Raw genomic sequence first — 22,066 nt, forward strand, 5'->3', positions numbered from 1 at the left:
GAAGAAATTCCAGTTGCACAAAAATTGGGCAACTTGAGCTGTCCTTCAACTCACTGATCAATTCATTTTTTTTTAAGATCTTATTTACTTTTAGAGAGAGGGGAAGGCGGAAAGAGAGGGAAATATTGACGTGACAAACATCGATCAGTTGCCTCTAGCATGCACTCTCACCGGGGGCTGGGCCTGCAACCCAGCCATGTGCCCTGACCGGGAATCAAACCAGTGACCTTTTGCTTTGTGGATGATGGCCAGCCAATTGAGCCACACTGGTCAGGGGACCGATTCACTTTTTAAATTCTGTTTTTCCAGTGTTTATTTTGGGTAGTTTTTGTTTTTAACTTAAATTTGTTTTGCACTGTCATTAATACCGTTCAGTTGTAGTTTTTCATCTCCCATATTACAACTTGCACCTACAATGTTTGACTTGGACCATATTTTCTATCTCTTCTTTTTGAAAATATAAAAGGAGGTCTACTGTTTTAATACCCTTACTGCTAATTTTCACCTCTCTTGGGTCTTGGTTTTGATAATTTTTTTCTCCCTCATTATGGATCATATTCCTGTTTGTTTCCATGCTGGTAATTTTATTTTTGAAGATTTTATTTATTATTTTTAGAGAGGGGAGGGTAAAAAAGGGGGAAGAAACATCAATGTGTGGCTGCCTCTTGAGCGCCCCCTACTGGGGACCTGGCCCACAATCCAGGCATGTGCCCTACACTAGGAATCAAACCGGCGACCCTTTGGTTCTCAGGCTAGTACTCAATCCACTGAGCCACACCAGCCAGGTGCATGCTGGTAATTTTTGATTGACAACATGGTGATGCTGGGCACTACGAATTAAGTGCTGGATATTTTTGCCTTCCTATAAAAATTTCAGAGCTTTATTCTGGACCACAGTTATTTGGAAATTTTAATTTTCAGTTTTTGCTGTTAACTAAAATTTGTTAGGCAGGCCCAGAGTAGTGTTCAGTTTAGGGTTAATTATTCACCATTACTGAAGCAAGATCTGTGCACTCCATCCAAAGCCCCATGAATCATGTTTCCCCGTCTCGTTGGTGGGAATGGGCGCTATTCCCGGCTCCATTTGAGCACCAGACACATCCGTTTCTTTCAGATGTTTTTTTCCCCATGGTCTTGGGCACTTACCTCTCATGCATGTACTCTCAGCTAAAGACTTGCAAGTTATGTGTTGGGCTGTACTCTGCATACTTATTTCTGGAGTTCTTTCTTTGTGTACATCTCTCCCTCTAGACTTGGACTCATTTCCTTAACTCAGGATGTCTTCCAGTTCCACCTGTTTTACCTCCTTGCACTGTAAGTTGGAAAGTCTCAAAGCAGTAAGCTTTGCTAATTCCAAAATTATCTTATTCTCCCTATACTGTTTGTTGTCTTCTGTCCAGTGTCACAAAACCATATATATATTTTAAACCATATTTTTTCATGCCTGTTTTTGGGTGTTTCAAGCGAAGATAAATATTGTCCCCATTATTTCAACTTGGCTGTAAGTGGAAGTGCGTTAATGGGTTTTTTTAATTCCTAGCATGGAAAATATTAGCAGATATAACTCATAAATAAAAGCCCTTTGGGGTCCTCAATAATTTAAGAATGTTAGGGGTCCATAGATCAAAAAGTTTGAAAACCAATGATCCAGAGCAACATTTCCCAGTGTTCAAGATGTTAGTGATTCTGTGGGCAACTAATATAGTGCAAGGCTTTTTTCAAGTTGAAACAGACTTCTCAACCACTGGATCTCAAGATCTTCAATATGATAGCTGTAACAGTCCCTAAAACTTAATCATGAAGTCATTTTGGAAGCAGAGTTCTGCCAGCAGGCCTCCATAAATACATCCGATCACCACAAGGGGCTTAAAATACCCAAAATGTGTCATTTTTAAAGTAAAAATATGTATTTGGCATGCAGCACTTTAATACCACATTTGGATTACTTTGGTGCTATCCTGTCAATTTACATCCAAATGATGAAAGCAATTTTTCCCAGAACAGTCTTCCCAAAGCCAAATTTTCCACTTCTGAAACTGCTGGAAGCTAAGTTTACAGTTTTAGAGTTTTGCCATGGCTCCCAATTTAAGAATAATTTAAATTACAAATGGATTTCCAACTTGTTTATCTTATCAGACAGAAATCTCAAATTACCAGGCACCTGGCAATTTCATTTAGGTTATTTCCCTGTAGTGTATCTACCAGCGTCTCCAATACAATCTGGGAAACATGGTAAGTCTGAGAAATGTTGGCTCTGTGGGGAAATTTAATAAATATATAACATTCTGGCAATATATCATTGTCCTCAACAACCTCCCCCCCCCCCAAAAAAAAATTCAGTGGCTTAAAATGGGTTTTTTTTGGTTCACAGATCTACCTTTGGTCAGGACTCAACAGGAGTATCTCCCTTTACTCCCCTTGGTGCGCACTGAGATGGTTCACAAATGGGGCTGGGATAATCCAGAGGCGCACTCCCATGCGTGCTGGTTGGTACAGGCCGAGGGGTGAGACCTCAGCTGAGGGCCCTGGTGGTAACACTGACGTTTGGCTTCCCTAAGGAGTTGGGGCTTCCTTAAAACATGGTGACTAGTTCTAAGAGTGAACATCCTAAGAGAAAGCAACAGATGCTGTATTGTCTTTTTTTTTTTTTTTTTTTTTAAACCTAACCTTGTGTGTCAAATTTTGTTAGTTAAAATGCCCCCAAGGTTAGTCTTTGTTCAAAGGGAAGGGAATTAGACTCCATCGTTTGATGGGAATATCAAAGAATTTGTGGACATTTTAAAACTTCCACGTAGAGGAATTACTCCGTAATTCTTGATGTCAGACTAGCTCCTTGACTGCCAATAAACGAACAGCCTGCTTAAAGAAAGGACTCACCCTTCTCCCACAGCAGACTTGTGAAGTGCTCATGGCTACCGTATGAGCGTGAATTCTTTCACATGGTACACCCTCCACTGATCTCTTCCCACTAAGTTTCTGCTTATCTTTTTGATGTCATACGGAACACAACTCCTTTAGCTCTTCAAAATACCGGTAATATGTTAAGATAGGCTTTGGAAAAGATTAGCAAGCGTTCACAGATCATGCTGGTTCAATTTCACTGAAACACCAATTTCAGACCCTACCCCTGGAAAATAAAAGTTTAGATTGAGTGAGTCTCTGGTAAAGAACAAAACGTTTCTAAATAACGAAAACATTCCTTACATAGTCTAATGCTCCTTTTCCGCCAGAGCCAGCTGAATGAGCCAGAACACTGCAACATGCTTTGCTAACTTAGGCAGAATTGAAATACGTGCGAAAGCACTCCAATTTCCAAGATTTAGTAGTCTAAAAGGTCACCCTAAGCCTCAGATTTGATGATTGTCAGTAGGCCACTGTTTGTAATGATCTTCAGTTTAGAAAATCTTGTTTTGAAGTTCCTGATCATGGAAGTTTTGTTGAACAGTGTGCCCCTAGGTCAATGCACCTTTCCGAGGCGCTTGTTGAAAGGGCTACAGTTCCACCCCTACTGATTCTGCTTTGGTGCCGCTGAAGCAGGGCCTAGGAATCTGCCTTTTAATACTCCTGTGTGATTCCAGTGCAAGTTGTCTAGGAGCCATTCTTAAGGAAACTGCTCCAAAAGAAAGGAGTCACCACCAAGCCAGAGGAGGTGCTGCACTGCTGAAACGCGAGCTCTGAGGAGTCTGAATGGCGAGGCCGTTACTCTTGAGGCACACTTACCATCTCGAAAGAGAAATCTTTTCCAAGAGCTGTAAGGTGAACACTAACCTTTTAGTGAGTCAGCTGGATAATGGGGTGGGCCCTCTTTAATGAATAAAGTGCAGGGAGGGACTCGAAGGGTTTGCATTAACTGAAATCAAAATAGCTCTTCCGAAAGGTTAATTGAAACACACTGAACACCTAAATCAAGCTGAAGTTTTATTTAAAATGTAAAAGAAATGGTTCTTGAAAATGCTGATGGATAAAGCAAAAGGATACAGTGCTCTCTTCCTACTAGTCAGCCAGCCTATCCAAGTATGGAGCAACATACACAGTACGTGAGTGCTGGTAGAATTTCACAGTAGTTTAGTGTTAGATGATCTGTGCCTAGAGTACGTAGAGATTCTCAGTGTGTGATCTCGGTTCTGGATTTACACCTTTACTGAGCGTGAACAAGGGCTCCTGCTCCTTGGCCATAGCCAAATCCCTTGGGCCCAAAGTTCTTTGCATAGCACCCTACAAAAGAAAAGGGAGAGTTACTGCGAGCCCATTGGGCTTTGCTGACATTGCTTAAAACCCGCCATAAGTTAAAAAACCAAAACAGCTGACTATGCCAAAAAGAGTTCAACTCATTTAAGATGTAGTAACTATAAAGACCAAGTCTGAGCATTTTGGTTCCACAGTGCTTGTGGTCCCATGGAGTTACAAGCATGGAAATCAGGCCAGACAAGTTATGTATAACATGAGGTTGAAAGACTTCGTTCTGGGGTGTTTGTTTTTACTGATAGGGGAGTTTTAAATGATCAGGAACTTTATATTTTGTGGTTTTCTGTCATCTCAAAGTATCTCTAGATCTTTTTTTTTTAATGTTTTAAATCTTCAAACAGTGACACTATCCTCCCCCCCGCCCCTCCTACTCCCCCTACCCCCTATCCCCCATTTTCAGAGTACTTTGTGGTTCTTTTTTAAAATGCTGATGTCACTTCCTTAACAAAGAACCAGCGTGGGATATTCATACGGATAACAACAACTGAAATTAATTTTACCTTTACAATAGATTTCACCTTCTTTCTCGGTCAGAGTTGTGGATTCGAGACTCTTTCCACACTTGGCACATCGGAAACAGTTTTTGTGCCAGGGCTGAAACAGACAATTGAGTAAGCTTGAGAGTACAGTACGAGTTAGACACTCAGGACGATCAACCCGAAGAGAGCTCCTGGCTGCTGCTGTTCAACCCCAGCCAGAAGGCTGGGACTGCACCTCCCCGCAGTGTCAGCACTGTTGGTCTCAGTTCAGACTTCCTTCACGGAAGGCATGGCCTGGGAGCTATGCATGGAAGGGCCCTTCCCTAAGAGCAGGCGAGACCTTGTCGCCAGCCTGCTGTGCACCTTTAAACGCTGCCTTCTTTATGGTTGAGAACCCTGCAGCTCACAGAGGTGAAGGGATTAAGTAACTTCTAAATCCACACACCAGAATGGCATCAAGTGTCCTGACTGCGGTTCCCTGCTCTTTTTCTGCTACACCGAACAACCTGTGGAGTCCAGATTTGTTACCAGCCTGGCCTTTCAAAAACCTGTCAAATAAGGGCAGCACTTCACAAAATTGTTCAGCTAGCAATGCTATTAAGAAAAAGTTTAGTCCAAGGCACATATTTATAGAACAGAATGCCGGACTGGGATGTGGAGGGTTAAGGAGAGAAAAGGGGGGAGTTGTCATTCATGGTTGTTACTGCAAAACACCGCTTTACCTTTCCTGCTCCAATGATCTTCTCAGCAGCGTACACGGAATCCCCACACCTGGAACACTTCTCAGCACCTCCGTATTTCTGAGCAAATTTAGAAGTGTTTGGATTTGTTGTAGGCCTGTGTGGTTGAACACTGGTGGAAAAGAGAAAAAAAAATATGTAAGGTTTTCCAAAGGGCTCTTGTAAGTCCATAAGGTGGGTTCGGTGGGGCTCTGGGACTTCATGCTGTACCGCGCGGTGGCTGGAGGCCTTGGCAGGCCAGCAGAGGGCAAAGAAGGGAGGAGAAATTAACTTCAGGTGCCGGCCAGAGTTACTACGTTAACCTATTTATGGGCTCATTATTGTTACAAAAAGACCCAAACTTAAATACCTGTTTTTTCAAGCCTAATTTCATCAAATTTCATTGACTCCCCAGGACTGGCCTCTCCACTAAACCATAATGCTATGCTCCGTAAAATGCCATCCTAGCACATATTCTTAACCCAGAGCCCTACCAGTACCACTAGAATCACATCTTGGCTTTTTACTTTACGTGAAATTGAAAAATCAATGTTAGCTTCAGCAGCTTTTGCACATAAGTCAGTTGACTTAAGTCGTCTATAATTAAGAAAATTAAGCATGTTTTACAAATTAATTTCCCAATATAGTTTACATAGGGGGAACTGTTGACTATACCATTTTCTTTGTGGGAAAATATTTTAGAAAATGTGCCTATTACTATGTGATCTGTTTATCTTTACTATTTTCTCTTGAGTGGTATTTTTGTCATTACTATAGGTCACTAGGTAAACTATATTTTCCTTGCTTTCTAATTTTTTTCTATTCAGTGTAAGTGCACCTACTATGCAGAACACCATTCTGGGCTTTGAGAAGATTTAAAGGCCCTTCTAGAAGCGTAAAAACTAGTTGAGCAGATAAAACATAATAACAATACTAGTTAACATTTAGCAAATGGTAACAAGTATCAATTTTTCCTACTGGAAAAAAATTATACAGTATAATATTTTTAAAAAATTTATATCCTCACCAAAGGACATCATATTTTCATCGCTTTTAAAGAGAAAGGAAGGGAGACACAGAAACACTGATGTGAGAGAGAAACCGACAGGTTGCCTCCTGTACACACCCAGACTGGGGGTCACACACGCCTGGACCAGGGACTGAACCCACAACCTAGGTGTGCACCCTGACAGAACCGAACCCACACCCTTTTGGTTACAGGATGCCACTCCAACCAACTGAGCTCCACTGACCACGGCACAGCATTTTTTGAATCATGTTTGATGTGGCCACTGGAAACTTTATTCTAAGCAGCAAATACCAGTTCATAGTACTAAGTCACATACGAGTTTCTCCAATTGTCCCAAGTGAGGCATATTTTTAAAAATGTTTCCACAACCTACTGTATATATACTTACTTTTAAAAGTGATCTTTAAAAGCTGTTACAAAGATAGCCGACACTTCCAGTTATGAGTCATTTTCCAAATCTGTCAATCATTATATTAACAAGAACTTCATATAGACTATCTCCCCCCTGCCTTCTAACAACTTCGTAGGGTAAGGATAATTGTTACCTCAAAATACAGATGAAGAAATGGGGGCTTAGATGTCAGATAACTTGCGACTGGCTAGGGGAATAGTAAACTGGGGGGCCTGGGCGGAAATCTGCAGGTCTGCCGGGGTGTCCCTGCCCGCTCAGGGCTGCCTCGCCACGGGGCCCTTGTGAAGGCATTTGGTCCCTGTGGCTGTTACAGTGACCACCTGCCACAAGGGTGACCCAGCCCTCAGGTGCTCCCGGACCTCAGTCACTAAGAAAGGCTCCGGGGAAGGTAGCATAGGAAGGTAGCATCCTAAAGGAGGAGCAGCATGTGGCCAGGCTGAGAAGGGGAAGCGGTGAGGCAGTGGCCGAGGCAGGTCAGCACGCAGGGCTCGCCGGGTGCTGGAGAAGATGGAGGAGCAGGAGGGCAGAGGAAAGTGCACTGGTCTTTGTGACTCTGAAACCATGGCTGCCACCACTGTCTGGCTTCTGGGGTCATGGATGACATCAGTTTTGTTGGGGGAGGGTATACAAGTACGTATGTTTTGAAAGGTTTGAAAGTAAGATCTTGGGAAATGGCTGGGTTTTAACGAGTTGGAAAAGGAGGAGAGCAACAACAATGAATTGTACCAAAACAGGTAAGCTGGGCTCCTGTAAGCGATGACCTGCAACAATGAGTGAGTTGGTCCTTGCACAACTGGTGCACAGCTAAGTGTGGGAAAAACCCAGAAACAGAGAGAAAGGTGGGCCTTGAGGTAGTACACACTGCAGCACTGGTCTGGGAGCCAAATGAACATCAGTTCAAATCCTGGCTCTGCCACTTACCGCTCTGACCTGAGCCTTACTGGCCTCTCTATAAAATAGGGACAAAGTAAACCCAGTAACTGTGAGGATCATATATAATGAACATAAATGTTCGGCAGACAATAGGCACTCAATAATTACTTTGGGCATGCGACAATGGGCCGTGTTTAAGATCATAAGGTTTGGAGTTACACTACGTTAAGTTCCAGTCTCTACAATTACGTACAATTAATTAGCAGTGTGCCTTTAGGCAAATCACTTCATTCTCACTGTCTCAATCTGTTCTTGAGAAAGATGGGGAGCCCCACCTTGCAGGGTTGTTGCAAGGACTACACGAGCTAACATGTATAACTGCTGCATGGCGTCCAGCCGCACAGGAAGGGCCTGGTTAATGGTCTTGTCCAGGAAAAGCACATCTGCTTGGAATATTACCCAATTTTGGCCTCTTCAATATAAAATGGATGTGGAAAGATGTGAAGTTCAAATGAGGGAATAATTGGGTCAAAAATAGAAGAGGAAATTCCCAATGAAAAAATGAGGTAGGTTGATCATGAAATCCTAAGTGAAGTTCAGCAGACTTAGCACCTACGAGGTACTGAAACCTCCAAAATTTAACACTAGTCTCAAAGACTCAAAAGCAGAAGAAATATTCCATTTTTAAGAAATTTTAGGGAAATGTAATTTACTGATGAGGAAATATCCTTACATAGGAGGAATTTTTATTGACTGCTTAATTGCACATCTCATGATTCAGATACCACATTTCTTCATCATTTGCCTTCATGACATCTGGTCTCCAAAGAGCTGTGAAATGGAAATAAGTTTAAACCACTTGACTCTGAGGACATTGTGACTTGATGCACTTTAGAATGCTCTTAGACCAGGACTAGAGATCACTTGGATAGTCACTAAGAACTTTGTTAGGTCCAAAACCGTCAATATTTTGAGATCAAAGAACAGTCGCTAGTTTATACTAGAAAATTTGAGTCACTTGATTTATTTTAAGATAAAAGTCTGAAAACTCTCAGATTCCTGTTCACCAAGCGACATTAATTGTTACAACTCATTTCTGCAGGTAGTAAGTCTGGTCCTCACTCACCTCTCTGGCTTGATGCCCAGCCTCTCGCCCCGGTCCATGTTGAGCGTGCCAGCACCCTGGCCATAGCCGTAGCCTTTTGGCCCATACTTCTTTCCATAGCAGGATTTGCAGTAGATCTCTTCATCATGAATAGCCACTGTCGTGCTATCTAAATTTTTCCGGCAAACCACTGAGGGGGAAAAAGTTAGAATTTAAAGATGTGCCAAAAACACTTTTCCCAGGAACAATGGTGGCAGAGACACATGGTCTACAAATGGTAAAGGCACAGGCTCGCTCACATTCCTAGTTTATTCTGTGGTTTCCCAAAAGCCACAAGACAGCATCTGGACTGGTCAGCTACATCTGAGGACTGCCTGTCTTCCTCCATGGATATGACAGTTGTTCCAGGAGTGTATCAGAATTCTAACATTCTGAAGCCTCGGACTTTTCAGTATGATTCGCCCTTCTAGCGAGAGAGAGAAGTTTGAGATAACGACACGAACAAAAGGAACAAAGCTAACGCTGAGCTCCCAGACCCGCAACACTCGAACGTCTTCAGCCTCTTCATACAAATGTTGTTAAATCACAACCTACCAAGCAACAAAAAGGTGCCGAGTGCCTGGGGAGAGGTGCGGCTATAGAGGCAACCTCTGTAGGATACCTACAGAGGCAACAGAGGTATCCACAGTTGCCTCTGTAGCTGCACCTCTCCCAAAACACCCTTGGGATAAAAGCCGTGGTCCATCCAGAACCCTAGTTGTCATCACCAATCTCAAAGAGAAAAAGTATTACTCTTTCAGCTCGCCGCCAGCTTCCCTGGCAATGAGAAGTTTGTCTGGAGATCAAGTGGTTTCAAGTCTGCATTTGTTTCCCCTTCCGTCCCAAAGGAGAATGCAATCTTTCTGGATGGGTTTCTTGCCACAAGACATTTCTATGTACCCTAGTTCATAAAACTGCCAAGTATCATGTTTAATCCAGACATTATTTCACGTTCTAAAACTTCAATTAAGCTTGAGGGGAAAAAAGCAATTGTGAGGGAGCTCATTGGTAGCACAATCAGGCAGCTGGAGCTCCAATAGTAGAGAAGTAGAAAAAAGTCTCTCCCCCTCTTTCAGAAAAGGAGGGGAGAAATGAAAAGAGGAAAGAGAGAGAAGGGCCAGGACAGGCGACTCACTGGACGGCTGAATAGAGAGGTAAATCATGCAGTTTCTATTATTTTAAACCAGTCTTCTCTGGTAGAACAAAATGATGTCACCTAATCTGAAACCTTGCTGTACAGACTCAAGCACTGACATACATTTGTTTAAAGACATAGTTCACCACCACACTGCCAAAATGCAAACACCCTCCATTGACATTAAATATAAATTCATTTAAAAGCTGTTCTTAAAAAAATCTATAACCAAAAGCAAGTTTACATATATAAAAATTTTATTACATAATCACTTCTCCTTCTCCCAGTCCTTACCCCTATTCCAGAGTTACTTCCTTAGAAGGCTTTAGTCAGCAGAGACAAATATTAGGAAGGAGTAGTAAACAAGACCTGTGAAAAATACCTGACATTTCATAAACACTGACTTTATTATGGTGTAAACATCACGGCTTAACCTAGATGAAACTAAGAACAATTTCTTAAGTATTTGCCATCCTCTGTGTTCACATATTCTTTTAACTACAACCTACTGAAAAAATACATTTCTCAAAAAAAAAGGTAACTTCTAAAACAAGGAAGAGTCAAACCAAATCTGAGAAATGGCAGCTATCATGGAGGCTACTAGGAAACATTCATATGTTGTCTTTTTACTCTTTGTTGCTGTGGCTTTGTGTTGTGTTTCTAGTTCTCTGCAAAGCAGTCACACTATAAAAAGGTCCTGACACCTTTAATGCTGGTGCCTAGAGGGAAAAGGACAACTAAATCTTGTTCTCTCCAAAGATTATTTCTTAGTGTAACCAGTTTTGTTTTTTTTTAATAAAGATTTTATTTCTTTACATTTAGAGGGAAGGGAAGGAGAAAGAGAGGGAGAGAAACATCAATGTGTGGTTACATCTCACACGCCCTCTACTGGGGACCTGGCCTGCAACCCAGGCATGTGCCCTGACTGGGAATCAAACTGGTGACCCTGTGGTTCACAGGCCAGCACTCAATCCACTGAGCCACACCAGCCAGGGCTGACCAAGTTTATTTTTCACATAGGCAGTTTCTAACAAAGATATTCACTGTATAGTACTATAGGGAAAGCAAATAACTGCATGTATAGGTGGGTTCCTCACATAACAAATCCTTCATAAGAGACAACTTTGTCATTTAAATGAAGAGCCTTCTGATGAGACTGCTCTCCTGTTTTAAAACTGAAGACTTGGAGGGAACAAGCAGCAGAGAGGGGGTGTATTTATCTTGTCCTGTTCCTCCATTATCGGGTATTTACTCTGTTGGGTATGGAGGCCTGTGTCGTTTTAGGTCCCATTTCCTGCCTCGGTCAGACACTCTGATAATTTTCCATCTAGAAACAATAGTAATTTCCAACTTGTTTCCATGGGATTTTTGTATCCTAAGTTCCTCTCCCTTAAATGTAGGATGTCAATAACCAGAAATAACTCTGAATATTCACTACCAGAGAGAAGAGAATATGAGCTTCTAGAAAAACAGCTTCTCAACACTGGAATTTCTGCTCATAGTGCAGTGAGGAACAAGCAAGTCAGTTTCAGAGCAAAGGAGCTCAGCCAGCAGGAGAAAGCTGGGCGGGGAGAGGAGCCATGCGCCCCCTGGAAACGGGCGCCAAGCCCCAGACGGCGTCCCAGGAGCTGTGTCAGGTGCCAGACTGCAAACGACACTGAACTCTCAGGGAGCGAAGCAGGGGAGGTCGACGTGATAACAAAGAAGGCGCGGTCAAGGCCAAACGGAGACTAAGGGCTCCGAGGACCCCAGAAGGCCACGTGTCTTGGGTCACCCTGCTGTTCTCACTGCTGGGCTGAGTACTGACAAGGTCCAAGAGAACACAAGGGGCAGGAACTGCTGGTGATTCTAAAACAATCTTTGTTCACAAAACCAGTTGTTTTTGTTTGTTTTTTTGTTTTGTTTTGTTTTTTTGCTCATATAAGGAGACTGAAGCTTCTTACACATCAAGTGTCCCAGGTCGAGCCCTGGGGAATACTTACTGCACAGAAAGCAGCAGCGGTGGAAGCTCCTGCCATCACACTGCACCTCTTCTGCGTGGTACACGGTCCGCCCACAGGCCCCACACTTGTTTCCACCTCCCCAGATGGGCATTCTGAAGGAATAAAAGGTTCATTAGAATGTCCCCATACCCTGGAAGATGTCTAACAAGCTCCCTAGGGGGCTGTTTAAACCCAGGGAGCATAGAAGATTTCATTTCTCTATGAACAGCACTAACCACATCTTTAAAAGGCCTGCGTTCCTCCAAAATAACCTCATCGCTCCCAAATTACAGGTCTTTCATTAGAAAGCTCTGGCTTGTCATGCATAATTCTTTTTTTTTTTTTTTTTTTTTTTTTTTGTTCCACAGGACAAAGGACCTGCTTTCACTAAAACAGTACAGGCCGCAAGCACAAAACGAACTATGCCACTAGAATTCACAGGAGTTAAAGATGGGGCGTGTAAAGGCAAACACCGCCTGCCATGCACGCCCAGTCATAACGAATGGTTTGAAAAAACAGCTGAAGAACTTACACTTGGGTGGAGTTTTTTATTACATGTTTAATTCATTATAACACCATCAAATTCTGAACATTTAACATACACGAGCTATGACGCACTTTCTAGGGGGAAAGAAAGTGATGTACTTGCCCTGCAAAAACACATTTTGTATTTGTCTGCTCCAGTTATGTGAGATTATAGCATAAAGAGCTGTGTCTGTGACCAGCATAACTGCACGCACGGAGCCTGTCCGTAACCACAACAAACACCCACCCACATGGCTACAATTTAAGTTTCTGTGCTTCACTAATCCCAAGGTCCTCTAGTCCAGCCAACAGTTAATTTTCCCTCTTGCATGGGGCTGTCAATCCACGTAGAACATGCTACCAAGTTCCCTTCCCGGCAAAGTGAACTGTCTGTCGGGTGTGTCAGGATAAGCTCTGAGCAATGTGGCCTGAGGTGGTGTTAGGGCTGGAAGTTTTTAAATCCTCAGCTCATAGGAGAAATGTGTTCTAATTTCCTTCTCAGTGAACATGTCTACCTGGACCCCATTTAAATGCTTAGTTCTGAATGGCCAATGGACTCAAGAGTCCAGACCAGTACAGAAAATTGTTCTACAAGAACAAGGTATTAGGTCTGCCTTGCCCTGAGTTGGACCCTCAAAACACAGTAAAAGAATTCCTTATTATCCTGCCCTCATTTTCAGACTTCCCTTCTGTGGGCGGTATTTGCGGCCCCTGCCTGTTAAGTCACCTCAGATGAGCAGCTGGCTTCTCTAGGCACTAGCTGGGGAGGAAAGCTGAAACCTCCTTACTAACTCCAACTTGGCTAGAAAAAGAAGGGGAAGGAGGGCTGCTAAGCAAAAAACTGAGGAATCTTCAGTCCTTAAAGTAAACAGGAGGGTGGCAAGTTCCCATTCCTGCAATATTAAGAGGACCAAGAACCCAGCCACTCTCTGAACACCACCATGAGGCCTTCCCAAGAGATTTATAGTGAATCATTGTGTTGGGCATCTTTTCTGGCACCGAGCGTGCTTTCTCTTGTCCCTCTTCTGATAATACTTTGCCCTGATTCTCTTCAGGGAAGCAAACATCTCTTCCTTGGTCCCTGTAATTTCGTGAAGTACCGATTCAAGACAAAATTCAAGGAAGCATTCCTAAACTTTCATACAGAATTACATACCACAACAATCAAGAGCATGATCAGTGAACTCATCCTGGTGAACAGCGCAGAGTCACAGAATTAATCAGTACCTCAAAATTAAACAAACCAAAAAGAAAAAAAAAAAATGGTGCTTTCCGTCCTTTACCACAGATAGTTTGAGAGGCACTGATGGGAACAGTGTTGACTCTACCCTTAACTCCAGGGCAGGGCATGTCGCTGCAGTCTCCCTCCTGCCACTGTGACAGGTTTAGGAACCAGTACATGATCCACACCAATTCACTGCAAGTTAAATCCAGGACTTTGGTTTAGAGCTGTGAGTGCAGGGGTGCAGTTGCTGGCAGCTGTCTAGCCCCTATAAGAAAAGAAGCTTAGAATGAGGCCAGAACGGGGGGGCCGGGAGGGGGGAAAACAGAGATAGAGAGACCAGATGCGGACACTTTATAGCCATGCCTCGTCTTATCCTACTCTTTAGATGAGCCAATAAATCCTCTTTTCAAGTCATTTGGAGATGGAGCTCCTGTTCCTTGAAACAAACATACAACAGTAACACACACATACAAACACAAAAAGACCTGACTGACAAGGCTAGTTATCGCCAAACTATCATCTCAGGTTGCAAAAAGCCTGTTTCCCTTATTCAGACAGGAACAAAGTAATTCCAAGGGTCCACAAGTGTTACCAAGCTACTGTGAAGGCATCCATACAGGGACAGTATCTTGCAACAACAGAACGCATTTGCAAGCTTTCCTTTAGTAGTTGTGTAAATCTCTCATTCCCTTCCCTGGAGACAGGTGCTCCATTGTTTAAATACATAATGAAACGTGAGCCTGACGGTACAACCTGACACAAAGCCTTGGCTCCGGCAACCTGCACGGGCTTGAGTTTGGAGTGCACTTAGTGATACTGACTTTGCCCCATGGTTCCCAGGTTACCTGTGTTCTGGAACGCTCCTGTACGCAACAGACATCTGTTCACAGCACCCTTGTGATTCCTGAGTAAGCCAAAAACCAAATCCAGGCTTGCTGGTAATGACATTACAGTTCCTTAAAATTGGATCCCAAGAATTAATAGCCCAGCTGGCTTTTAAAACATTTTGTTACTGTCTAGTCATTTATCATCATATTAGAAAGTGTACTCTCTAGTATTGACCTGTTACCTTCCATTTTCAGACAGATTTTCTTTGGAGCAATCACCAATAAGAAGTCAGATTTCTATCAAGATTAACACTATCCTTGGGGATGTCTCTGAATAACATTTAAAAATACATTTTTAAAAACCTAACTCATCACTTTGTTATTCTCTCTCAAGCGGCTTGGACATTTTTATGTAATTCGAGGTTACTTAAATTCACTTCTTGCACGTCAAGTCTAATTTCTATTGTACACTCACAGGAGCCAAATGTGAATGTGTCATCTTTTCAGGAAATACCCATCAAAGTTCTCCAACATTCAGCTTACTATGTAATATGCTTCTTCCTCTCAGGGGTGGGGACTACATCTCTGTATTCCCTGCCCCACCTACCAGAGTACTTGGCATGTATCAAAATATTTCATTTCCATTGTTTTGAAGAATCCTTCCCCTTTTAACCCATTGCTACGATTCCCAATTAGATCTTATGCCTCTCAAGAAAAGGCAGCATTGCCCTACTTCTCTTTGTCACTTTTTTGGACTCTAAGTAAAATTTTCAAGTCATTAACTTTTTAAAAGTCCCATCCAGTTTAAAAGCTTTCCTAAAGATTTCTGAATAACCCTCTGTGGTCTGGGCAAATGGTATAATAGAAAGAGCATCCTCAGAAAGTTTCAGCTCAATTTGTTTTATTTTTTAAGCTGGACAGTGGGTAGTTGGGTGTTCCTTGTATTCTCTGTTTTGTATGTTGGAAATATTTCACAATGGAGAAAAGGGAAAGAAAGAGGGAGGGAGGGCAGGGGGAGGCTGGTTTAGACAGACTTGGGTTAACTTCACTATTGTCAGGTAGTACAACCTTGGGCTTATCTATAATAAAGTTCAGTTTTCGTCTGTAAAATAGGAAACGGAAGCAAGCTCTCTTTCTCTTTCTCTTCTCTCAGATGTAGTGAAGATGAAAAGAGGTGAACAAGTGCCTTGGTAGACAAAGTGACCATTAGCTTGAAGGAAGAGGGGGCATCTCATACTGTCCACCCTGCTCTCAGTACTCAAGTAGGAAAACCCACTGACCAGCACCTATCGAACAAAGCTCAGAGCCACAGAGTAAAGAAAAAACTTAGCTGTTTAGTCAGTCATAAACCTTCTTTTCCTGGGGCACTGAAATGTATTGCAAGTATAACAATAGTTCCACTTGTGGTTACTGTCTAAGCAACGAAGTCCTGATTTACACTTTTAGAGTGAACTCCTGCATTTGGCAGGGGACAGTGTGATGACCTTCCATTTCTGTCACACTTTGGCATTGCTATGCATGTAAGAAAACCCAAGGCTTCATTTTTCACACACACATTTGGCTGCACAACTTCACAACAGCTGACATTACTCACAGCAACCTGGATTTGCACTGAGCAACCTGGGCTGCGTGCCTCTCCTTAATCCTATGCATTGATTTACAGAATGGTAAGAGGAGAAATAAAATCCCACTTTACACATTTTTCACACAAGTAGGCTAAACAGGTTAATTCTGTTTCTTGGTTTCCAATGTCTAAAAGAATTTCAGCACGAGGACTTATCCACTGTGTTAAGATTAAAAAGCTTGTTGACACCGGAATACCACGTGCAATTTCTGTTTGCTGCTTCTCTTCGGTCTAAGACACTTCTCTTCGGTCTAAGACACTGTCCCAAATTCCTAAGATCTACCCCCAAAAGAAAATTACTATTGTCTAAGTCTGAATCACCTTGTGGTAAAATTACCTCATTCTCTAGATAACAAGAGCCGCAGAATGAGCACACGAATCACTTACCACCTGTGGCATTTACCGTCTTATATTAGAATCTGAATGGCAGAATCCATGAATTTCCAGTCTACACATCACCACTTGTAGTTTGTTATTTTGTTATTCTAATACCAAAGGTTTGGAATGAGTCTGTCAATACTCCCTCATTCTAAATTCTTCCAGAAGCCCTGACATTATATTACTATACGCACAGCTTTGTTATTACACTAGAACATGTTTATAATCCAATTTCCCAAAAAGGAGAATTTATTATAAATCAATTTCATCTTGAGCCACACCCATAGGGGTCACTTGCTAAAGAATATATAAGTTAGTAGCACTGTCCCCAATTACAATAATTTGTAACAAGGCCTTTAAGAGCTGTCAATAATTGGAAATAAAGCTTTACTTAATGATCATTCTAAAAATTGTTTCTTCTGCCCCCCAAATTACCTTCATCTTCCCTTATTTAAGTGAATACCATGAACCAAGGGCAGACCCTTTGTGTCTCAGTGACTAGCCCCAAGTTTCATGTGACTCCTTCTACCAGAGCCAAATCCTTAAGCTGGCCTTTAAGCTATCTAAGCCTAAGGGTGAACTAAGAGCGTGGATTTTGGAGTCAACACCAGTTTCATTTCCCTCTTATGTAAGATGAGGGTAACAGTACCTTTCTTACAGAGTTGTTCATGGAATGAGCTGAGAAAATGCTTATAGGAGGCACTCAGTTATTGGTAGTCTCTATCATCGATATCTAGCAATGTTGAATCTTTGTTGTCAATATTCACGTTCTGCTACCCGTGTTATGTACCCATTCATCCTAATGCCTCTCATCTGGGCAACTGACTTACCCCCTCCCTCACCCAGCCAACTCCCGACTTCATTTCTGTATCTCAAGTAATTGTTCTAGGGTGGGGACAGCTAACACACACTGTCCAATGCTTTACTGTTTATGAAGCTCTCATAGAAATGTAGTAATTCAACTTTTCATAAGCTACATCCTGGGTTAAGAGTCAAGGATAAAATGGTTATTATGAAATGTGCCCGTTTCTTAGGGAGTTTGATGGTAGGGGTAGAAATATGTACATAAATAATAGCAATACAACATAAGCAATGACATAGAGGCATCTAGAAAGGGCTCTGCGAAGTCTGCCCGGTCTGCGTCTCCAGGAACGGCAGCACGGTTTCCATCTTGTTGATCCACTGAAAGTGGGTTCCTGGAACTCGGTGTTGAGAAAGGTTCTGAACTTCAGTCAAGGTTCCACACTAAAGATTATTGCGATTAATAGCGTCTGCCAGGGAAACTGCAGTGCACATGCCACCTCTAAGACACTGCTGGTACAAGAGAAAGAGTGTGGAACTTAGAGTGCGAAAGTCAGTGAGCCACTGGGTGATCCTGGCCAAAGTCCTCAATCTCGGAGCCTCAACTTCCTCAGTTATAACCTGAAAATTAATGGGAGCACTCTCATAGGGCGGCTGTGAGGATTTAATGAGATAACATTCATGAAGTGCCCGGCAAAGAGCCTGTACTCCACAAATGTCAGTCTCCTTTTCCTTCAGGAGCACTACTGGGCCTGAGTGTAGCTACCCAAAGTTCAGTGGTTAAGGGACTTGCTGAGGTCACGGACCCCCAAAGAAGCCCAGGCTCAATCCAGGCTCGTTTGAGTCCAGGTCCTTAAGCTGTTCCCAGAACTCCCATTTCTGAGTTAAGGGTTGAGATCATTCAAGCCACCTGGAAATTATCAGTCCTGTGGTGCCAAATTACCTGTGCACAGGAACACCTTCTTCTCCACCCAGTCTTCCTCCTCACCATTAATTATGAATTCCATAGCCTGTTACAACTTACATCTTCACCTCAGAGTAGAGCAAAATCCTTGACAGAGATTTTGATACTACCTACCAAATGACATATTGTAGTTAGAATGCAACTATGCTATCGACTCAGCTACCCAGACCTCTAACATCTGCCATAGCAATTCACAATTGGTGCCAACTACAAGATATTTCATTATTCAAATTTAATGTTTGCGTGATTTACACATGAAGTCTGGCCAAGATTTATTTGTCAAGACTACTGTTCATCTACCAAATGATCTTAGGTTGGTTTTTTGATCTGCTGGTTTTCTCATTTCAAAAATAGAGATAATGCTTATTTATATCACAAGGCAGTTCTGACATTAAACAACATATGTAAAACATTTAGAATATCGCCTGCGCATGATAGGTAAAAATAATTACATTATTATTTACTTATATAAAGCTTACTATATACTTTACTTATGCTAAGTAGTTTACTTAGAATAACTTAACCCTCGCAACAACAGAGGTAGGCATTATCATTATCCCCATTTTATAGGTATGGAAGCTAAGCCACTGAGATATTAAGTGGCTCATAACTGTGAAACCAAAACAAAATTACCAATTCAACTTAAAATTTAAAACACTGTAGCCACACAAATACAGTGCTAATATATACAGCTCAGGAACAGGTTATTTTTAAATTGGGCATTTCCTGTACTGCTATGTGCTGGATGAGGATTCAATTCTCTCTTTACTTTTTTCTTTTGGGTGAGAAGCCATCATGAAATCTTTCTTAGAGTGAACTGGCTCTAATGTACTACATGGTTATGTGTCCTCTTCTTAGGAGTCTAGGACAATTAGTGGTATTGTTGGCAATGAGATGGTAAGCAAACAAGCAAGGAACCTGATCTCCTTTGCAAATGATTTACAAGATACTTCTATTGGTTCCTCCTCTATGTCTTATACTAAAAGTTGAAATTATTAACAATCAGAACTTATGCCCAGCTCCTCCACAATCCAGTTTGAGAGAACTCCCCTAAGTCATGGTTCTGAACCTGGGGGTCCACAATATCCTTGAAATTCTGGGGATCAGTGAACGTGGTACCATGTACTTTATTTTATGCACTTAACATTTTGAGAAGGGGTCCAGAGGCTTCACCAGGCTGCCTGAAAGGTCCATGACACAGAAACAGTTAGGTAGCACCATCCTGGTGATCAAGGTCCCAAGGGAAGCCAGGGAACACAAGGGAGGCCATGCAAATACCAGACCAGGAAATGATGCAGGTGCCTAGAGGAAACCTGTGAATGTTTGCTTAGGGAAGAGAGCTGGCCTCCAGGCAAAGCCTAGAGATGGTGTTCACAGCTAGAAGAGACCTTTACTAACAGCCTTTTCCCCCAAAGATTCAACAAAGTATAGAACAGTGTCTAATTATCGGGAACCTCTCCAGGCTGGGCTGGGTTCTGTGTACACCTTACGACAACCGTGCAAGGTATGTGATATTATTCCTATTTTATAAGATAAAGTAACTGAGATCAGGGAATAACTTGTTCGAGGTCATCATACCAGTGGGTGCTGAGCTGAGATATTAATTTGAGCCCAGCTAGCTTCAGCCCTGCCAGGTGAGCAATTTAATCAGGGCATAGAGCTCCACTGAGTACTGCACTTGGCACAGTATTGAGCTGATACCAGTATCAACCAATATTTGTTGAATACATTTAGAGGAATCCATTGAAAACTTACGCTAGAAACCTTAGATCAAATCTGCTAATGCACATATTGCCTGAGTCCAGCTAAATCTTTGTTCATCTCAACTGCAACCTTACTCATTCCTTCATTTGTTCTATTAACCAACCCATGGCTCTGGTCAAATTCTGTTTAAGGCAGCCAAGCAAGCACCATGAGTCCCAAGGATTCATGGGATGCAGATCCCATCTCTAGCTAACTTCACTCTAAAGGAGTAAAAGAAACTAGAACCTGGAAGAGAAGGGACCTTGAGCAACACTCATAAAGGATCAGTGAGAATCAACGGGGAGGAGCAATGGCCAAGAATATAGTGGGAGGAGACCATGGAGGACTTGATAAAATTGGTTTGTGTTTGGTAAGCAGTTTTGAAATTTTGTAAGAGTCACCCTCTTAGAATATTGCTTATATCTCTTTCCTGGAAAATCTGAGGCAAATTATAGCCAACTTTGTAATTGTCTTGGAGTTTTACATAGGTAGAGCTTTAAGACAGGTGAATTAGAAAAGTTAAGAACTAAAGAGACCTTTTTAACTGTCCGAGTATAAAAAGGTGCCCCAAATAAAAAGCATTTATAAAATGAAAATGTACTTTACACAATGCAAATAAAACAGGTTAAACATTTTGGGTAACCATTTAAACAAATACCGTTCAACAAACGTCCAAGCTTGGGAGGGGGTAGAGGTGGGTGTCTCCGGACTTAAAAGAACCCCCCGCCCCCCGCGCCGGAGCTGCCTACGTGGAGCTTTGAAACCCACGATGTGATTTTCAAGGACCTGTTGCAGAATTTCGCAACCAAGCATTTTTACTCTCCTATTTGTACCTAAATAGTAGAAAGTTCCGGAAAAAGCTGTGAGTTTTTGATCTGACGTTTCATTGCTGTTCCTTTCAGGTTTAGGGTTTAATGGGCAAAGACCAGCAAACAATGGGATGCCGGAGCTCTTTACCGCAGCAGGGGGAAGGATTTTAGGCTACGCGGGCTGTAGAAGCCCCCCTACCCCACCTCACCCCCAGGGGTCCGAACCAGCCCCCTCAGCGCGGAGCACTCCAGGCAGAGGAGACCCCGAGACTCGGAACCCGCCCTCCCCTCCGCGGAGGCGTACCGGCCGCTGGAGGCGGGAGGCCAGGGCTACTAAAACAGGCAGATTAGCAGCCACGCGAAATTCTCGACCCCGCCTCTCAGAAAACCAGTACGGACATACTGATATAGAGGTCATGCACTACTGCTTATCCGCCCCGCGGGCCCAAAGATCCGAGGACAAAGCCGGGGCGGCTGCGGGGGCGCTGGTATGAGAAGTGGGTGGGGAGGATTGGGGAGCAGTGGTGAGTTGGATGGCTGGGGGTCTAAATGGGGATCACGATCGAGATATCAGAGGACACGGGGCCAGGGGGGCGAGAGGGGTCGGTTGCCGGCAGGGCGGCCTGAGCACCCGGGGAGACTGGTGGAACCCTCCTCCCCGAGGGTCGCCGGAGACGCTCCCACCGTCGTTACTCACTCGAGACGGAGGCAGGACCACGCACCGCGGGCAGAGCTGGCTGGTGAAGCTGAGTCGGAGAGAGTGCGCGAAGACTCCCAAAGCCGCAACCTGGCCTGGGCTGGCACCTTTAAAAGATGCTCTGATGGGCGGGGTCTGTGTGAGCCCCGCCCCTACCCTGCCGCGCCCCGCCCCGGCGCGCCCGGCGGATTCCTGGACCGGCTCTGGAGGGCTGGGGGCGTCTAACAGTAGGTTGTGCTTCTGCGTCGCGGGGCCCTGGGTTTAAGAACCGAGAAACAAAAGGCAGGGATCCCGCCTCTTCCTGCGGCTTCCCGCCCACGCTGCAACTTCCCACTTCCATGGACCCCGCCGGCCGGGCTTGCCCGTTTGCCCCCGTCGGGCCCCGACAGTTTCTATAAGTAATTAGGAGGTGGAAAAGGAGACTTCTTTACGGTGCAGAGAGGCCGCGCCGCCG

General features: G+C 43.3%; 1 protein-coding gene across 1 annotated transcript; it reads right to left on the minus strand.

Annotated features, from left to right (window-relative positions):
• Nucleotides 1-3,905: 3,905 nt before the first annotated feature.
• Nucleotides 3,906-21,707, minus strand: CSRP2 (cysteine and glycine rich protein 2). The gene is made up of 6 exons (XM_054580142.1): nucleotides 21,613-21,707; nucleotides 12,020-12,132; nucleotides 8,885-9,053; nucleotides 5,447-5,576; nucleotides 4,746-4,839; nucleotides 3,906-4,215 (listed from the first exon to the last, which is right to left on the minus strand). The coding sequence occupies exons 2-6, from the start codon at nucleotides 12,129-12,131 to the stop codon at nucleotides 4,139-4,141; spliced, it is 582 nt and encodes a 193-aa protein (XP_054436117.1). The 5' UTR covers nucleotide 12,132; nucleotides 21,613-21,707; the 3' UTR covers nucleotides 3,906-4,138.
• Between the last annotated feature and the right edge of the window lie 359 nt (nucleotides 21,708-22,066).

This window comes from Pteronotus mesoamericanus, unplaced genomic scaffold (assembly GCF_021234165.1).
Source record: "Pteronotus mesoamericanus isolate MK-2021 breed Mesoamerican mustached bat unplaced genomic scaffold, CSHL_Meso_final contig_56, whole genome shotgun sequence".
Lineage (NCBI taxonomy): Eukaryota > Metazoa > Chordata > Mammalia > Chiroptera > Mormoopidae > Pteronotus > Pteronotus mesoamericanus.